General features: G+C 37.0%; 1 protein-coding gene across 7 annotated transcripts in view; it reads left to right on the forward strand.

The window, feature by feature from the left end:
• The window catches only part of USP24 (ubiquitin specific peptidase 24), a 164,070-nt gene that overhangs the window by 20,095 nt on the left and 122,880 nt on the right, over positions 1–21,095 (forward strand). For 4 of the 7 annotated variants that reach the window (XM_084964980.1, XM_021097812.2, XM_021097814.2 and 1 more), the window contains exons 2-3: positions 14,810–14,975; positions 17,287–17,354. Coding sequence is in view for 5 of the 7 variants with exons in the window: in XM_021097812.2 (XP_020953471.1) it covers positions 14,810–14,975; positions 17,287–17,354 (234 nt within the window). In the remaining 2 variants the exon portion in view is untranslated. The remainder of the gene's footprint in view (positions 1–14,809; positions 14,976–17,286; positions 17,355–21,095) is intronic. The other 3 variants (XM_021097813.2, XM_084964979.1, XM_084964981.1) reach the window with 1 other exon arrangement.

The following is a 21,095-nucleotide window of genomic DNA, read 5'->3' on the forward strand; positions in this document are numbered from 1 at the left end:
GCCACGAAGCATAGTGCTGCAGCGACAACAGCGAATCCTTAGCCCACTGCACTGCCAGGGAACTCCTGGTTGTTTTTATTTATTTATTTTTTTTTATTTTTTATTTTTTATTTTTTTTTTTGTCTTTTGTCTTTTTTGTTGTTGTTGTTGTTATTGTTGCTATTTCTTGGGCCGCTCCCGCGGCATATGGAGGTTCCCAGGCTAGGGGTTGAATCGGAGCTGTAGCCACCGGCCTACGCCAGAGCCACAGCAACGCGGGATCCGAGCCGCGTCTGCAACCTACACCACAGCTCACGGCAACGCCGGATCGTTAACCCACTGAGCAAGGGCAGGGATCGAACCCGCAACCTCATGGTTCCTAGTCGGATTCGTTAACCACTGCGCCACGACGGGAACTCCTCCTGGTTGTTTTTAAATAACAAACAATTAACCTCCATTCTAGAGTGGTGCTTTTCAGGACTGTGCCATCCTACCAGTTTTGGGAGGAATAAGAATACCTCCAAGTGTGCTTATTCCAGAACTTGAGATTTGCAGAAACCTTGACTTGAATTTGCATCCTCTTCTGAACACATGATGAATGACTGTTAGTATTAGGCAAGAGACCATAAGAAATACGGTTTGAATGAGAAACTTGTCTTATTTGAGCCTCGGTTTGCCCATCTGAAAAGGAAGATGACAGTTCTTGCCTCTGAGGTTGAGCAGCAACCATTTCTGACACAAAGGAGCTAAGTCCTCAGTAGATATGTTAGTTCTCCTTGCCTCTCACTCATTTTTCTCTGACTGTATCTACATCCCACTTTACTGTATCTCTCCTTCCACTAAAACTAACGGTCCAGCTTCAGCTACCTACTTTTTTGTTCCTGAGACAGCTGTAAATCTCAGACCTTTAACGTAAATGATCCTGTGTGTAAGATAGCACCTTTGAATTTGAAGACAGCTTCTCATGAAAACCTTGTTTCTGTGTAGTGAATAAGCACCAAGGGCTTTGAAAGAAAGGGAGCATGAGAAACATCAGCTTTTGTAGAAAAGTTAGGAAATTCTCTACTCTTTATAACATGGGATGAAAATAAATTCCAAGAAAACAGTTTGCAAGCCAACTTGAGCAGAAGTGTGTCAGCGACTTGGGGGACTGACTGCCTGCAGTTGTCCATCATCTCTGTTTTCCAGTATGTATTTTAGGAACATTTTCTCTAGTCTGAAGTAACAGAAAGGATATTAGATCTACATATAACTGTCTCTGAATTGCTTTGAAAAATATTTCATAAATAAGACTGACAATCTCAAGATTTAATGAAAGTTGTAAGTTAGTGACTTGAAATTGGATGTTCATGTTTTCATGTTTTTCCTTAAGCACTTGACATATGTGGGGCTGATTGTTCATTTTTTGGGTAAAAGACAAATGCATTTTTAAAAATCACAGAGAAATGTTTTGGAATCAGTTTGCATCTTTGTTTTTCTGGACATCAATCAAACATATGGAAGCTCTTTTGAGTACAGTGTTGGCTAATAGTTCAGCAATTTGAATTTAGTATTAAAATAAACAGTATAAGTAATCTTCTGTCTCTTAAGTTGAATAATTGTCTGTATTTCTTGAGTTAGTGGGCAGACAGGAGCATAGCTTATCTCTGCACTAACAGGCGGTACTTACTCCAGTAGGTTTTGCTTCTTTAAACAAAGAAGGCTAAAATTTTAATACATTCTTGAGTTCAAGAGCCAATGGTTTGTTGTTTTTTGTAAAACTCGAAGGTAGTTTTCTAAGCAAATATTAAAACTCTATTATTAACTTTAAAGCTTATGCAATAATATTTTAAAACCCAGTTGCAAGGGTTAAGTAAATTATACTGTTTTGTGTACTCAGCCCCCAATTAAGTTATTGCCGGTGTTGTATTTTATTTACATTGGTTCATCTGCATTTTTCAAACAGGCTGGTGTCTAGAAATGGGTGGTGACATTTATGAACATGTCTAATTGAAAATTATGTTTCATGCAGAAAAATATTTTTGTCGAAATAATCTGCATGTTAAATCTAAAGATCTTTGCTAAACTGTGGAGGTAGATTTACCCTGTACAGTGACAGCACTTATTTTCATGAAGAATTTTATTCCAACGATTGAAAGTAGTAAGCCCTTTTGTAAGTAAATAATAAGCCTTACACTGGACAGTTTGCCAATAATGAACTTATAATCACAACTACATGAATTCCTAGCATGTTTATGACATTATCAAATATTACAGGAGTTACAGAGGTCTTTTATATTTTAATTTGTATTTATGGACATAAATAAAATTACTTATTTAGGAAGTAGCCTAATTTCCAGCAATTGTTTTGATTTTAATTTTAAAATGGTCCATTCAGAAATTTTAAAGTTAACACATTAACTCATCTGTCATTTTTCTTGGATGACCAAATACACAAGGTTCAGTATGAGAAATTTTTCAGGTTAAAAGAGACATTCAAGAATTGTTTGTGAGCTCCTTTTGCTTCTTAGTGACAGAATTGTCCATCTCTAACAAATGCTTCATGTATGTAAATATTGTAAAACATTAAAAAATTAAGTATCTTAAAATTTTAATGAAATCGGTAGGCTATCATAATAAAAAGTAAAGACCTGGCCTCATATAGTCAAAAGGCTGAAAACATTGAAGTTTTGTTACTTAACACTTGAAATAATGCCGGTTTTGAAATATTAACGCTCGGTAGCTCTGTTACCCTTTGCCCCTAATACTGTTTCCCTTAAACATGCGGGAGAAGGGATGGATCCAAGCCAAGCCCACGACCTGGCTTGGATCCGCCCCTGCTCTTGTTCACATTGTCCTGCTCTCTAAAGACGGAATCATTTGTGTCTTTATCTCTGTCCCCAAAGTTAAGTACCTTGTCTGGAACGTAGTGAGCTTTTGATAAGTGTATTTCTAATCAATTTAGAATCAGTGGTCATCAGCATTTACTTGAGTATCATTTGGATTTGGCATCAAATGAGAAAATAGTGTTTTACACTCCACAGTTGTTATTAAAAGCCCTATACCTATGTCCGTTGGGAGCTCTTTTGCAATAGGACCGTTCCTAGTTGCTTTGCATGTGTTCTCTTGCTCAATAGGTAATTTTTGCCAAGGACAGTCTCTACTCAAAATGATGACTCAGAGTATTAGACCAACCTAAATATATCCATATTCATGTCACTCTTTCCTTCTCTCTTGTGATTCCCTTTCTCTTTTGTGTTGGTAGCACCCTCCTCAAAATGTAGTGTTGTTCAGTATCATTTTTTAATACTGATGTTCACCATGTATGTTCCTCCCACCCCTCCCCCCTTTTTTTACTTTTTAGGGCCGCACCCACGGTATATGGAAGTTCCCAGGCTAGGGGTTGAATCGGCGCTACAGCTGCCAGCCTACACCACAGCCATAGCAACATCAGATCGGAGCCATGTTGCGACCCACACCACAGCTCACAGCACCCACTGGGTGAGGCCAGGGATCAAAGCCGCAACCTCATGGTTACTAGGTGGTTCGTTTCTGTTGCTCCGCTACAGGAACTCCAAATTTACTCTTTTAAAGGGTGCATTCATAGAGTTGTGCCAACTATCACCACTCTTTAATCTTTGAGTATTTTTTATTATCCTAAAGAAACCTTACACCCATTTTTAACAGTCACTCTCCTTTTTTCCCTCTTCTCATTTTCTGGCAGCCACTTATCTACTCCTTATGTCTGTATTTGCCTATTGGAGAGATATTACATATAAATGAAACTATATACTATGTGGCTTTTTATGTCTGGCTTCTTTCTCTTAGCATAGTGTTTTTGAAGTTCCCAGGCTAGGGGTCTAATCGGAGCAACAGCTGCCTGCCTACACCAGAGCCACAGCAACGCCACATCTGAGCTGCATCTGTGACCTACACCACAGCTGACGGCAATGCCCAATCCCTAACCCACTGAGTGAGGCCAGGGATCAAACCCACAACCTCATGGTTCCTAGTTGGATTCATTTCCGCTGCCCCACGATGGGAACTTCCAGTATTTTGTGCATTTTTAAGGCCAAAAAATACTCCATTGTATGGATATATTATATTCATCAGTTTTGGTGGACATTTGGCTTTTTATCATTTTTTGATTTATTATTAACAGTGCTGCTATGAACATGTGTGTGCAAGTTTTCCTGTGGAAATATGTCTCATTTCTCTTGGTTATATCTCATTGGTTTATCTGCAAATAGAATTACTGTGTCCTGTAGTAACCATGATTAACTTTTGAGGAACTGCTAGATCATCTTGCAAAGAAGCTATACCATTTATAATCCAACCAGCAATACATGAAGGTTCCAATTTATCCACTCACTCACCAGTACTTGTTATTGTCTGTCTTTTAATTTAGCCATTCTAGTGTGTGTGAAGTGGTATCTTGTGGATTTGATTTGCATTTCCCTAGTGACCAGTGATGCTAAGCAACTTCTCATGTGCTCATTATTGGCCACTTATATATCCTCTTTGGAGAAGTGTCCATTTTTTTTTTTTTTTTTTTGAGTTGTCTTTTTGTTGCATTATAAGAATTCTTTTATATCGTAAAAGTTCTTTTATATTTTAGATAAAAGTTTGTTATATATTAAACTCGCAATTATTTTCTCTCATTCTGCGATTGTCTTTCCACTCTCCTAATGCTATCCTTTGATGCACAAAACTTTTTCATTTTGATGAAGTTTAAAATTCACAATTTATCTTTTTTTTTTTTTTGTCATGTTCTTGGTGTCCCAAGAAATATTCCCTAATCCAAGATCATGTGGATTTGCTCCTTTGTTAAATTTTGAGTTAATCTTTTTATGTGGTGTGAAATAGGTCCAGTTTTATTCTTTTGCCTATGTGTATTTAATTGTCTAGTATCATTTGTTAAAAAGCTAACTTTCACTTCGTTGCTTAAAAAGCCTTTGTCAGGAGTTCCCGTCGTGGCGCAGTGGTTAACGAATCCGACTAGGAACCATGAGGTTGCGGGTTCGGTCCCTGCCCTTGCTCAGTGGGTTAACGATCCGGCGTTGCTGTGAGCTGTGGTGTAGGTTGCAGACGCGGCTCGGATCCCACGTTGCTGTGGCTCTGGCGTAGGCCGGTGGCTACAGCTCCAATTCAACCCCTAGCCTGGGAACCTCCATATGCCGCGGGAGCGGCCCAAGAAATAGCAACAACAACAACAACAACAACAACAAAAGATAAAAAAAAAAAAAAAAAAAAAGCCTTTGTCAAAGATTAAATTGTATTGTTTTATTGAAAATCAATTGACCACAAATATAAGGGTTTAGATATGGAATCTCAATTTGATTTTATTGATCTGTATGATTTGTTCTGTTTTATGGCCATACCCATGGCATATTGAGGTTCCCCAGGCCAGGAATTAAATCTGAGCTGCATCTGCAACCTATGCCACAGGTGCAGAACCAGGAATCAAACCCACACAGTCAGATTCTTAACCCACTGTGCAGATCAGGAACTCCTGATCTGCATGTTTATCTTTATGCCAGTACCGCATTGTCTTCATTAGCAGAGCTTGTCATTAGCTTTGAAAGGGAAGTGTGAATCCTCAAACTTTGTTCTTTTTCAAGATTATTTTGGTCATACAAGGTTCCTTGCATTTCTATGTGAGTTTTCGAGTCAACATGTCAATTTTTTTGCAAACTGAGCTGGAATTTTGATGCTGATTGCATTGAATATATAAACTAATTTGGTGAGTATTGCCATTTAACAATATTAAGTTCCAATCCATCAACATGGGCTGTCTTTCCATTTTTTTTTTAGGTCTCCTTTAGTTTCTCTCCATGTTTAATGGTTTTCAGTGTACAAGTGTTGTGCTTCTTGAGTTATTTCTTTTTAACATTGGTCTTCTGCCCATTTTTCAGTTGGGATGTTTACGTTTGTTATTGTTGAGTAGTATTAGTTGTTTGTGTATTTTGGAGATTCAGCCCTTGTTGATTGCATCATTTGCAAATATTTCCTCCCATTTTGTAGGTTGTCTCTTCATTGTTTTTTTAATTATTTCCTTTGCTGTGCAAAAGCTTGTAAGTTTGATTAGGTCCCCATTTTTTAATTATTGTTTTTATTTCTATTACCTTGGGAGAATGACCTAACAAAACATTTGTGCAGTTTATGTCAGAGAATTTTTTACCTGTGTTCTCAGCTAGGAGTTCTATGATATCATGTCTTTAGGCTATTTTGAATTTATTTTTGTATGTGGTGTGAGGGTGTGTTCTAGTTTCATTGATTTACTGTCCAGTTTTGCCAGTACCACTTGCTGAAGAGACTTTCTTGTCGCCTTCATCAAAGATTAACTGACCTTAGATGTCTGGGTTTATTCCTGGCCTTTTTTTTCTGTTCCATTGATTTGTATGTCTGTTTTTGTATCAGTACCACACTGTCTTGATTACTGTAGCTTTGTAGAATTGTTTAAAGCCTAGGAGAGTTATACATCCCACTTTTTTTCCCCCCTCTCAGGATTGCTTTGGCAATTTTAGTTTTCTTATAGTGCCATATAAATTTTTGGATTGCTTGTTCTACTTCTGTGAAAAATGTCATGGGTAATTTGATAGGGAGAACTTTAAATCTGTAGATTGCTTTGGGCAGTATGCCATTTTGACAATATTAATTCTTCTAACCCAGGAGCATGGGATATCTTTTCGTTTCTTTAAATCCTCTTTAATTTCCTTTATTAATATTTTATATTTCTTAGCATATAGGTCTTTCATTTCCTTGGTCAGGTTTATTCCTGAGTTGCCCCCCACCCCCTTGGTACAATTTTAAAAGTTGGTTTTTTTTTAACAGCCTTTTGTTTCTCATTATGCCTAATTGCTCTGGTTAGACCCTCCAGTACAATGTTGAATGGAAGCTAGAGAACAGACATCTTTATTTTTAATCTTAGAGGAAAGCATTTGGTCTTTCACAGTTGTGTATCGTGTTGATTGTAGGTTTTTTTTGTAGATGGCTTTTATCAGGTTGAGGAAATTCCATTTTCTTTCTTTTTTTTCTTTTTTTTTTTTTTTTTGGCTTTTAAAGACTGCACTTGTGGCTTATGGAAGTTCCCAGGCTTGAGTTGGAGCTGCGCCTGCCAGCCTATGTATGCCACAGCAACACTAGATCCGAGCCATGTCTGTGACCTACACCACAACTGCTCACAGCAATGCCGGATCCTTAACCCACTGAGCGAGGCCAGGGATCCAGTCCACATCCTCACGGATACTAGTTGGTTTTGTTACAGCTGAGCCATGACGGGAACTTCTCTTTGTTGACTTTGTTGTTGTTGGATTTTGTGAATTTTTTTTCTGCATCTATTAAAATGATTGTGTGTTTTTTATCCTTTATTCTGTTACTGTAGTATATTTTTTTGGTTGATTTTTGTATGCTAAATCAACCTTGTATGCATCCTTGGTCATGATGTACAATCCTTTTTATATATTACTTGATTTAGTTTGCTAGTTTATTGTTAGAGATTTTTGTGTTTGTATTCCCAGGGATGTTGGTCTGTAGTTTTGTTTGTTTTTCTTGGGATATTTTTGTCCATTTTTTTAAATTGCAGTAAAACACAACATAAAATTTACCATTTTAACCATTTTGAAGTATACAATTCTGTGCGTTGAGTACATTCACATTATTTTGTAACCATCACCCCGTCCATCTCCAGAACTTTTTCATCTTCCCAATTTGAAACTATGTACTCATTAAATGATATAGCTTCTCATTCTCGCTTGCCCCCAGCTCTTGGCAGCTGTCCTTCTACTTTCTGTCTCTATGAATATGACAATTATAGGACTTTATATAAGTGGAATCACACAATATTTGTTATTTTGTGACTAGCATATTTCACTTGGCATAATATCTTTAAGGTTCATGCATATTGTAGCATGGATGTATTAGAATTTCTTTCCTCTTAAAGGCTGAATAATTGTATGTAGTACCACAATTTGTTTATCTATTTGTCAATGGCACTTGGGTTGCTTGCTCCTTTAGGCTGTTGTGAATAACGCTGCTATAAATATAGGTGTACCAGTATCTATTTAAGTCCCTTCTTTCAGTTCTTTTGGATATATACCCCCAAGTAGATTGGCTGGATCATGTGGTCATTCCATGTTTAATTTTTTGAGAAACTGACATACTTTTTTCACTGTGTCTGTGCTATTTTACATTCCCACCAGCAATGCACAAAGTTTCTAATTTTCCTACATCCTTATCAACACTTGTTATTTCCCATGTTTTTGATAGTAGCCTTCTTGATAGATGTGAACTATTTGGTTTGGTTTTAATATCAGCATAATACTGGTCTTATAAGTTGGTAAGTCTTCCTCCCTCCCTCCTTTCCTTCCTTTCTCCCCTCCCTTCCCCTTCCTCCCTCCTTCTTTGCTTTCTTTTCCTTTTCTTTTCTTTCCTTTTCTAAGAGTGTGAAGATTTACGTTAATTCCTTGAATGTTTGGTGGAATTCACCAGTAATGGCATATGGTCCTGGTGTTTCTTTATGGGATGCTTTTGATTCAAAGCATTCCCTTTACTTGGTATAAGTCTATTCAGCTTTTCTGTTTCTGCTTGCATTAGTTTTGGTAGTTTATGTTTTTTTAGAAATTTGTTCATTTCATCTAGATTATCTAATTTGTTGGCATACAAATATACCAGTAGCATTCCTTGTAATCATTTTTATTTCTGTAAGAGGACTATTGACACCCTGGCTTTCATTACTGATTTTAGTGATTTGAGTGTTTTCTCTTTTTTTCTTGTTTTGTCTAGCTAAAGATTTGTCCACTTTGTCGATCTTTTCAAATACCCAACTTTTGGTTTTGTTTATTGTCTCTATAAATTTTCTGTTTTTTCCTTCCACTCTCATCTTTATTATTTCCTTTCTTCTGCTTGCTTTGGTTTTGGTTTACTGTTCTTTTTATAGTTTTCTAAGGTACGTGGTTAGGTTGTTAGTTTGAGATCTTTTTTCTTTTTAAAAAATATTTGCCTCCAATCATTGCATATCGTAAGTTACGTTATATTTTAATGTTCATTCATCTCAAAACATTTTCTCATTTCCCCTGTGGGGTTTTGTTTTTGTTTTGTTTTTTCTTTTGTTTGTTTTTGACCCATTGGTAGTTTAGGAATATTTTGTTTTATTTTCACATGTTTTTGGATTTCCCACATTTCCTTCTGCTGTTTACTTCTGATTGCATTCCATTGTGGTCAGAGGACCTACTTCTTGTGAATTTAAGCCTTTTGAATCAATTGAGGCTTCTTTTATAACCTAACCTAACATATGCTCTATCCTGGAGAATGTTTCATGTGTGCTTGAGAAGAATGTATATTTTGCTATTGTGTTCATTTAACAAATATCTTTTATTTTTTGCATGTCACTTAAATGTCTTTTAGATAGAGTTGGGTTATAGTATTCTGTTTCCTTATTGACCTCTGCCTGAGTGCTAGTTATTATTGAAAGTGAAAGCTTCCAACTGTTCTTATTAAATTGTGTATTTCTCTTTAGTTGTCACGTTTTACTTCCTGTTCTTTAGGTCTTTGTCAATAGATGCATATGTGTTTAGAGTTATTGTCTTTCTGATGGATTAACCCTTTGTCATTAAATCTTCATTTATCTCTAGTAATAAATTTTCACATAACTTTCTTTTCTGATATTAGTGTAGCCACTCTCAGTTACTATTTTCATAGTATTCCGCTTTCCATTCTTTTATTTTTTTATTGACCTTTCTTTATCATTATGAAATATCCCTCTTTGTCTCTAGTAATATATTTCTTGCCTTAATATCTGCAGGCATACCTTGGAGATATTGTGGATTCAGTTCCACACCACTGTGGTTAAGAAAATACTGCAATAAAGGGAGTCACACAAATTTTTTTTGGATTAACAGTGCTTATAGAATATATGTTTACACTATACTATAGTCAGTAAAGGTTTATTGGCATTATATCTTTAAAAAATGTATAGAACTCAATTTTAAAATGCTTTATTGATAGAAAATCTAACCATTATCTGAGCCTTCAGCGAGTCATAATCTTTTTGCTAGTAGGGGGTCTTTCCTCGATATTGATAGTCATTTCCACCTGGCTAATGAGGGTGGTGGTTGCTGAAGATAGGGGTGACCGTGTCCATTTCTTAAAACAAGTGAAGTTTGCTGCATCCGTTGACCTTTCCTTTCATGAATGTTTTTCTCCATAGTGTGTAATGCTGAATGACAGCATTTTATTCACAGAACTTTCAAAATTGGAGTCAGTCCTCTTAAACACTGCCACTGCTTTATTAACTGAGTTTATATAACATTCTCATTGTACATCTTCATCAGAGCTTTTGGGTGACCAAGTGCTTTGTCAATAAGCAGTAATATTTTGAAAGGAATTTTTTTTTCCTCAGTAGTAAGTCTCAACAGTGGGTTTAAAATATTCAGGAATCCATGTAGTAAACAGGTGTGCTGTCTTCCACACTTTGTTGTTCCGTTTGTAGAGCACAGGCAGAGTAGTTTTAACATACTTCTTACGGGCCCTTTGTTCTATGGAATTGTGAAAGACAGTTGGCTTCATTAGTCCTTCACAGGAGAGTCAGCGTGTCTTTTGGGGTTGGTTTGTTTGTTTCAATTAAATATTTTATTAAATTTTTTAAAAAAATATTATTTCCCATTTACAGTTACTACAAAATACTGACTATATTCTCTCTCGTACAATACATCTTTGAGCCAGACTTACACCCAGTAGTTTGTATCTCCCACTCCCCTACCCCTGTCTTGCTCCCCCTGCCCCATAACAACTAGTTTGTTCTCTATATCTTGTTCTACTTTTTGTTTGAAGCCAGGCATTAACCTCTTCTCTCTAGCTGTGAAAGTCTTAGATAGCATTTTCTTCCAATATGAGGCCGTTTTGTCTGCATTGAAAATCTCTTGCTTAGTGCAACTGTCTTCATCCATTGCCTGAGGTAGATCTGCTGGACAGCTTGTTGTGGCCTCTGATCAGCACTTGCTTCTTCGCCTTGAACTTTTATGTTATGGAGGACTTCTTTCCTTCAACCTCATGGACCAACCTCTGTTAGCTTCAGATTTATTCTGCAGCTTCCTCACCTCGCTCAGCCTTGTAGAATTGGAGAGAGTTGGGGTCTTACTGTGGATTAGGCTTTGGCTTAAGGCATTGTTGTGGCTGGTTTGATCTTCTACACAGACCACTAAAACTTTTTCGTATCAGTAGTTAGGCTGTTTCACTTTATCATTTGCGTGTTCACTGCAGTAGCACTTTTAGTTTCTTTCAAGAACATTTCCTTTGCATTCACAACTTGGCTAACCGATGCAAGAGGCATAGCTTTCAGCCTGTCTAAGCTTTGACACACCTTTCTCACTAAGCTTAATCGTTTCTAGCTTTTGATTTCAAGTGCGAGACATGGTACTCTTCCTTTCACTCGAACACTTAGAGTCCATTGTAGGGTTATTAGTTGGCCAAATTTTAATAGTCTTTTTGTCTCAGGGAGTAGGGAAGCCTGAGGAGAGGGAGAGAGACCAGTGGAAAAGTCAAAATGCACACATTTGTTGATTAAGTTTGCGGTCTTATATGGTGCAATTCCTGGTGCCCCAAAACAATTACAGTAGTAACATCAAAGATCATAGAACACCATAACAAATGTAATAATAATGAAAAAGTTTGAAATATTGTGAGAATTAACAAAGTGCAACACACAGACATGAGGGAGCAAATGCTGTTGGAAAACCAGTACTGATAGACTTTGATGTATGCAAGATTGTCAAAAAATTTAAATTTGTGAAAAACACTGTCTATGAAGCACAGCAAAATAAAGCACTATAAAACAAAGTATTTCTATATTGTTTGATACTAAATAGCCACTCCATCTCCTTTATGTGTGCGTGATATATCTTTGTCTATCCTTTTATCACAACCTCTTTATGTCTTTCACTCTAAAGTATATCTCAATGATATCCTGCTATATAGCACCGGGAGCTATATCTAGTCACTTATGATGGAGCATGATGGAGGATAATCTGAGAAAAAGAATGTATATATGTATGTGTGACTGGGTCACTTTGCTGTACAGTAGAAAATTGATAGAATACTGTAAACCAGCTCTAATGGAAAAAATAAAAATCATTAAAAATAAAAAAATAAAAGGAGTTGCCTTTTGCAGTAAAAATAAATAAATAAATAAATAAAATATATCTGTTGTAGACAGCATATAGTTGGATCACTTTAAAAATCCATTCTATAAATCTCTGCCTTTTGATTAGAGCATTTAGTCCATTTATATTTAATATATTACTAATACTTATAATTTAATATAGTTATTTGATAAGACAAGATTTACATTTGCTTTTTGATATTTATGTTCCATATATGGCTTATGCCTTTTTGGTCGTCTAATCCTCCGTTACTCCTCTCTTTTGTATTAGATATTTTCCCAGTGTACCATTTTATTTTCTTTTTCTTTCACTCCATATTTTCTTAAGTTATTTTCGTAGCAGTTGCTGTAAGTTACAATTATTAACATCTTAATCTATAGCAATGTGGTTGAGATTAATACCAACTCAATTTCAATAGCTTACAAAACATTCCTATGATGTAACTTTGTTCTGTACCCCTCCTTTGTGCTATTATTATCATACAAGTCACATCCATATTCATTATAAGCCCATTAACTCAGTTTTATAATAATTGCTTTGTGCATCTGTCTTTTAAATCAGATAGGAGAAGAAATGCTGCGTTAATATGCTTTAATGAGAGAATGATGAAGGGCCATGGAGGTGGTGAGAATAAGGTTAATTCCACAATCGTGAATTTTTAAGGAAAAAAAATCTATAAAAAAGCTTTCATTGGAAAAATATTTATTAAAATGTGTGATTAGTTTTTAAGTGGTAAAATTAATAGTGGGTTTTATTTTTGCTATTCATATTTTCTGTATTTTCTGCAATGAACATGTATTACTTATTTGGTAATTTTAGACAAAACATAAAAAGTATTTAGAAACCAAATTATTTCTGTTACCAAGTGGAATGGGCTTCTTAAGGAGAGCATGCTGGGTATAATTTAACCTTTTTTCTTTTAACTGTTACAGGTAAATCACTACCTCTCTAATTCATTAGGCTTTTCTTATATAAAATACTGAATTCACTTAGATTCTGTCTGGCTCAAAAATCTATGTTTTTCTATATTTATCTTAACAAATTATTATAATTTTTAAATAATCCACTACCCCTCACTCTTCACCCCTAGTTTATATAATCTTTCACTCCATTTAAAATTTTTATCACCCTTTTGATTTTGTCTTTATTTTCATCCCAGTTTATCCATGAACCTAAAAAAAATGGTGTTGGCATTCCTTTAGATAACCATTCCTGTGGAGTTGAAAACTGTTTTTCAGTGTGCTTTTAAAATAATTTCTGCTTTATATGTGTGGTCTTTTCCTTCACTGAGGCTAAAGGTGAATTTTTTAATGGACTCTGTGAGGGTTTTTTGGTATAATTAAATTGTAGAGTGGATTGTGGAAACAGCTAGGTTTTCAAAGAAACTAAGTATTAGGCTATTTGGAGAGAGGAATCCAGTTTAATTACAGATTATCACAGTGAGAACTGATGGCAGATCTGGCAGTTACTTCATTGATAGTTGAAACTCTGTGTGAATTATTTTTCCATTCAACAAATATGTTTTAAATAGTACTTTGTGTTAGGCACAAGGTTTTAGAGATACAGAGGTGATTGAAAACAGAGCCCTGTCTTCATGGCTTGCTTGGTCTGGTAGGGACAAGCATAGAATAAATCGCAAATAAATGTAAAATTATATCTGTGAGTTGTGTTGTGAAGGAGAAGTTCAGGATGGTCATTATAAAGTGATTAAAGGATTTTGGTATAGTTTAGAAGCTCTGGAAAGGCTTTTCTCTGAAAGAATTAAGCGTATAGAAGTTAAGTAGGTTAAAGAGGACAGAAAGATGAGTTCAGGAATAGTGGTGTCTCTGGGGAAATGGACTGAAGTAGGTGGATTTGAGAGAAATATAGGAGGTCTGATCACTTAGTCTTAGGGATGGGATTGGGGGAACAGGATTTTAAGAATGAATTCCTGATTTCTGGCTATGCTGCTAAAGAATGTGGTACCATTCAGTATGGTGGACAATCCTGAGCAGAGGGCAGAGAGCCTAGCGCTGAGGTTTGAGAGGCTCCAGTGCGTGATGGCTCAGAAGGGGAGGATGTACCAGAAGGGGAGACAGAGGGAACAGCAGGCCCCAGAGAAGAACAGGTAGGTGTGCCATCCTGGGAAGTGAGGGAACAAATGTGGCATATCAAGAAGAGGAAGTGGGCGGAAGGTCAAATAGTCCCAACAAATAGGATAGACCAAAACATGTCCATTGGGTTGAATGATACACCGTTGAGTGTGGTGACCTTGACAGTTGCCATTGGAGAGCAGGGACTCTGGCATCCTTATTGGTGTAATATCAGGAGTGAGTCAGTAGTGAGGAGATGGAAACCACAGATAGAGATAATAACTCTGGACAACTTTATCCCTCAGTGAACAAAAAGGGGGAGAGGAGGAAGTAGGATGGCCGTAGCTGAAGGTAGATTTAATATTCCTAACGAGAGATGGGGAGAGCTCATTTTGAAGAATGAGATGAGCTCAACCTTCTGATGGAGTAGGGAGGCCACATTAATACAAGTTAAAAATATTTCAGGTATCTTGGTGAAAGATACTATGAGAAAGAAATGTAGAATTCACACTCTTGGTATTAATGGCTACCATTGATTAAGGAGCTGCTTTATGTTAAATTGAAACATTTTAAAATAGTCACTAATTTGTTTGTTTTTTAACCATCATCTCTTTTTGTCAGAAGAATGATGAAAACGGAAACTGCTCAGGGGAAGGAATTGAATTCCCTACAACAAATTTATATGAACTGGAAAGCCGTGTTTTGACTGATCATTGGTCCATACCTTACAAGCGGGAAGAATCACTAGGCAAATGCCTGTTGGCGTCTACCTACCTAGCAAGACTTGGTAAGTTCATACCTCAGGACACAGGAGGAGAGGTGTTTTTTGAGGGGGAAGCGAGACTTTAATCTTAGCTGCTGTCATTGCCCATCTGTATTATCTTAGATCATTTACTGTCTTTGTCCTTGTTTATCCTCTGGGGAATAAAAGAGCTGAATTAAATCAGCTGTTTTCTTCTAGCTCCAACAGAGTGTAAGATTCTTTAAATATAATTGAAAAGCCTTACAGAAATTGAAAAAAATTTTCATAAGAGCTTAAAGCACTTTAGATTAAGCCTCAATTCAGTGGCTTTTTAAATTTTATTTTATTATTTATTTATTTTTCTTTTTAGGGCCATACCCGTGGCATATGGAGGTTCCTAGGCTAGGGTCCAACTGGAGCTACAACTTCCAGCCTACGCCACAGGCCCAGCAATGCAGGATAGGAGCTGTGTCTGCAACCTACACCACAGCTCATGGCAAATCCAGATCCTTAATCCCCTGAGCAAGGCCAGGGATTAAACCTGCAACCTCATGGTTCCTAGTCGGATTCGTTTTTGCTGCGTCACAACAGGAACTCTTCAGTGGCTTTTTTAGAAAGTAATATTTATTTAACAAATATTTTATGCTTATAAAGTACTTGGCACTATCAAGTGTTTTGTAGATATTAAACTAATAGAGTAATAAAATATCACTAGGTTGGAGAATAAGTATCAACATAAGGAAGCTTCTATACTGCAGATATATTAAAGAGAAAATAAATTATGTTTCATGGTGAATGCAGTTATAAAGAGGGATTGGACCACTGTTTTGTGAATATTTTTTAAAATATTTTTTTTAAGTACATACTTGGGAGTTCCCCTTGTGGCTCAGTGGGTTATGAACCCAACTAGTATCCCTGAAGATGTGGGTTCAATCCTTGGCCTCACTCAGTGGGTTAAAGATCCAGCATTGCTGTGAGCTATAGTATAGGTCACAAACATGGCTTGGATCCTGCGTTGCTATGGCTGTGGTATAGGCTGGCAGCTGCAGCTCTGATTCGACCCCTAGCCTGGGAATCTCCATATGCCACAGGTTCGGCCCTAAAAAGCAAAGGGAAAAAAAAAATAGGTGCATACTTTACCACAGTGATTAAATATGAGGTACATCAAAAGGATTTGTTTTTTACTTTTAAAGTCAAACTTTATTGAAAAAAATAATTACACATTTTTAAAAAATAAATTTTGTTGGAGTGTAGTTGACTTAGAAAGTTGTGTTAGTTTCAGGTTACAGCAAAGTGAATCAGTTATACATGTATGTATATCCATTCAAAAGGAAGTATTTGACTAGGGTTTCATGGGGCGCGTATGACTGGCCTCCCAGCAGCGGCATTTATTGACTGCCTGTGAGAACGCAGGTACTGTGCTAGGTAGTGGGCCTGAAAAGAGAAAACGTGCTCAACAGGCTAACCACTGATAAGATCTGTCATTGAGGGTTGGTTGGTTGGTTTGTTTTTAGGTGTATTCCAAAGGATAATTTTACAGTGGTTTCATTCATTCACTTAGCAAGGATTTATCACTTACTCTGTGTCAGGAACAATTCTATGCATTTTACTGCACAGAGTTTATCACTTTGTTTTAGGGAAGAAAAGTGATTTGAGCCCTTATTGTGAATACTTGTGGGGTCTTTTGTTTTTTGTTTTTTTGGGGGGTTTTTCTTTGTTTGTTTTTTTTTTTTTGCTTTTTAGGGTTGCACCCGAGGCATATGGAGGTTCCCAGGCTAGGGGTCAAATCAGAGCTACAGCCGCCGGCCAGAGCCACAGCCCCATGGGATCTGAGCCGCATCTGCGCAGCAACGCCAGACGCTTAACCCACTGAGCAAGGCCAGGGATCCACCCCACAACCTCATGGTTACTGGTCGGATTTGTTGCCGCTGCACCACAGCAGGATCTCCTGAATACCTGTGTGTTTAACAGAGATGTTGAGGAATACAGTGATGGCTCCTCAGCAGCTGCCCTTGGTGTTTTCTTAGCTATTTAGTCAGATCACTGGAAGTTACTCTGACGTGGAAACGTAACCTCAGTCATTTCAGTTCTAATTAGTACTTATTTTTTATACATACTGGTAAGTATATATAAACAATGCATAAATATGTTATGCTTTTAATAGATAATGTAATACTGTGACTGTTTCTCAGCCTTATCCTTCATCAGAATGTGTGTAGTCTGCTTTTAGAAATTCCTTAAGAATCAAGGTTTCTATAATAAGTAGTTCCATATGTATGAATTTGGAATGATATATATGACTTCTACAACTCCCTGAAGTATAAATAAGGCATATTGTTTCATTTATTTTACGCAGGTCTTTCCGAGTCTGATGAGAATTGTAAAAGATTTATGGATAGATGTATGCCTGAAGCATTTAAAAAGGTAAGAAATATATGCTGTGCTGATGTTTTTGTGGGGGGAGGTGGGGGTGAAGGTGAATAGACTTTTTGTTTTAGTTTTTTACGTGTGAGCCCAGTTTATGAGTCCTGTCCAACTTAGGAATGCTCTAGTATGAAAAAGGTAGCCCTGACTTTGGGGCTTAGAAATGATTTACTTCTTCTGTATTTAATTGTTTGCACATGTCATTGGTTGGGTATCACTTTTACTTCCTTCTATTTAACTGCTGAAGAATACGTTAAGACTTATACTAGGAAATTATTTACATCTTACTAAACTAAGAATTGTGGCATTTAAAATAATTGTTTCTCAAAAAATAAGCCATTTTGTACTTACTATTCTACTGAGAGGCAGGCGTCTAAAACTACAGAAAGTTTGACTGCATTGAATAGTCTAACTGGCAAAATGGCACGTGGATGGCAACATCTCTGTCAGAGCTGGGCTGATATGCTTGCTCCCAGTCTGATCACATCCCTTTTAAAGCAATTTTTCTTACCAGTGAGAATAGAAAATTACAGGGCTGGTGTTTCTGAAAGCCCTCTAACTCAGCATGGTTCCCTTCTCAGGACCTGAGTCCTGAATGGCCACAAGAGCAGGGACAGTGTCACAGGACCCTGTTGTTTCCCTAGCATAAGCCAGTGCCTAGCTCAGAGGAAAGAGCCCCGTAAAGCTCTGTTGAATGAATAAATGAGTCTCCTGCTCTCTGCTACTCCTGGGTTTTGACATCCATTTTTGTCCCACATGCAAGTAAGTTACAACTACAGATGGGGGAAGTTTGAATTTATCTTAAAACCTAGTAAAATAAACTGTTCATTTGCAAACTATTATTCCCATCTGCATCTTGACAGACAGGATCTCCCTTGATTCAAGGCTGAAAAGAGAACAAAATTAATTTTAGGGAGAAAAATTGCTCATCTTTGAAAAAAGGGAGAAATCTTTTTAAATTTGGGTAGGGATTATATGGAATCAAGATTTATCTTCATTTCCTGGATGAATTCATTTACCACTTTGTAGTTTAAAATTGTCTCTTTTTTTTCTTTTTTTTTTTTTTTCAGGGCCGCACCCACAGTATATGGAAGTTCCCAGGCTAGGGGTTGAATCGGAGCTGTAGCTGCTGGCCTACACCACAGCCACAGCAACGCAGGATCTGAGCCATGTCTGCAACCTACACCACAGTTAATGGCCACACCAGATCCTTAGCCCACTGAGTGAAGCCAGGGATCGAACCTGAATCCTCATGGATCCTAGTTGGGTTCTTTAACACTGCGCCACCACAGGAACTCCCATAGTTTAAAATTATTTTAAACTTTTAAGAATTTTGTCAAGAATTGTATAACTTAAAAATAACAGCACTTTTATAATGTAATATACTGTGATACGTATCACAATGTGTGCATCAGTTTGCAGAGAAAGAAACCACAAGTTTATTCACATAAGGAAAGGACCTTTAAATTGATGATCTCCAGATGCAGAGAGCCCTGTGTTGAGTCAGTCCAGCAGCAAGTTACGTATTCGGAATTTAAAGCTCTAACTCTATACAAAGATGCTTCAGAGGACTGTTTTATTTTATGCCCTCAGCTGTTTGTAATAGTATAAAAAATAGTCAAATAGTGTTGGGAGGTTTTTTTCTATAAAATTATGAACACGAAGGTACCCTGCATAATGTTCAGTGTCATTCACTTCTTAGAGTTTAGAGCTATTAATAAAAAGGTTTTCTCAACCAGACAAATTTCAGAATTCTGTATGCCTTTAGACTTGGTTACCGGAAAACTCAGTGTATCTTATATAATTGATTTGCTTCCCTTAGCTGTGTTTCCTGGTGTGACAATTCGCTCCCTACCTGCTTCCCTAGGGCTTTTCTTACAAGCTGCTTCCTGCCTTTTTTTTTTTTTTTTTTTTAAGAAATAAGGGTATAAATAATAGGCAACTGTATGAATAAGGTGCACAAAAGGAGCTTTGTTGTAATTTCTACTTTCTTCACCTTTCAGGCTAGCCTGCATCCTTTCCTAGTGTGTTCAGGCAGGGAAAAACACCTAGATCTGTCTCGCCATTGTGCATAGTTATGTTTAAACTTTGTACACCTGATCCCCACAAGGCGCTGCCTGCCTTGCCCCACCTTGTCTGTAAGGTACATAGAACTCCATTTTCATAGTAAAAACTGAATAAATGAGATGGCAATAGAGGGAGTGGGGCATAGTCTACATAAATTTAATAGTCACATACGAAGCTTCTTAATCTCTGCTTAATTTTGCTTTATTATCTAATTTTTAAGTATAGGAAGAATATATAGGCAGGCAAAGGAATTCTTGCAAAATATAGTAACTCACTGGTTTATATAAAATCATTTGAGCAAATAGTACAGCTAATTGCTGTGTAAAAGATCTGAAACTGAGGTTTTCCTCTACAGCTAAAGAAATACGGGCTCTTTCAGCCTGCTCTTAAAGGGTTCTCAGTGTGGCCATGATGAAATTTTTATAGCATAGTATTTCCCTCTAAAGGGAAATCTTATAAGAACATGAAACCACTGTACCAGTTTTCCATTATTTTATTAAGTAGAGACTTTTGATTTCTCATTCCCTCTTCTGGCAGTTTTTCCTGAATTAGGTTTCCCCAAGCACTTAGAAGATCAAAGATTGGGGAAATCCAAAGGTGATTGGATTCATCTCTGTGTCTTTTCCTTCCTTTGTAACAAATCTAAAATGCTCTCTGAGCGTGATATACCATTGTTTTGTATTTTGTTTTATATTTAAGAAAAATAGTATCAACGTGAACAGTGTTACAATGCCTTATCACTTAGAACTATTTTAGATTTTCTTACATTTTAAAAAAAATTTTTTTGTCTTTTTTAGGGCCGCATACACAACATATGGAAGTTCCCACGCTAGGGGTCAAATCCGAGCTGCAGCTGCTGGCCTGTGCCACAGCCACAGCAACACTGGATCCCAGCTGCATCTGCAACCTACACTACAGCTCACAGCAACGCTGGATCCTTAACCCACTGAACGAGGCCAGGGACTGAATCCACATCCTCATGGAGCCGGAGTGGGAACTCCGGATGTGCTTACATATTTTTAAAAAACTGAGTATTACTTTTATATATTGTATCAAAGGAAAATACAAGCAAAACAAATTGGTGAGGTGTTTCTTAAAAAAAATTTTTTTTTTTTGTCTCTTTAGGGCTGCACCTGAGGCATGTGGAGGTTCCCAGGCTAGGGGTCGAATCGGAGCTGTAGCCACTGGCCTGTGCCACAGCCACAGCAACTCGGGTCTGTGACCTACACCGCAGCTCATGGCAACGCTGGATGTTTAACCCACTGAGTGAAGCCAGGGATCGAACCTGTGTCCTCATGGATACTAGTCAGATTTGTTTCTTCTGAACCATGATAGGAACTCCCTAAAAAAATTTTTTTTTACATTCAGAGCCATGCTGCCATCTGGTCAGCAGGTGGGAAGATGCAGTCTTGCTTCTGAGATTAAAACAATATGAAAAGAATGTGTATGTTTAAATCATGTAATGCAGCATCCATTTCCAGGAATGTTTATTAATAATGACAGCCAAAATATATTAATAGCAAACCTTACTAATAAGTTTACATTTATTATGCCTTTTGATACTTGTAACATCTATGGGAATTGGGTGGGAATTATGCATCTTTTGAGATGGGAGAACTGAACCTCGGAAAACTCACGTAAATTTGTCCAAGACCACACAGCTAGAAAACAGCA

Source organism: Sus scrofa, chromosome 6 (genome assembly GCF_054392235.1).
Source record: "Sus scrofa isolate SSC_HxYL_T2T_F1_AM1 chromosome 6, Sscrofa_HxYL_maternal_Yorkshire_Landrace_v2.0, whole genome shotgun sequence".
NCBI lineage: Eukaryota > Metazoa > Chordata > Mammalia > Artiodactyla > Suidae > Sus > Sus scrofa.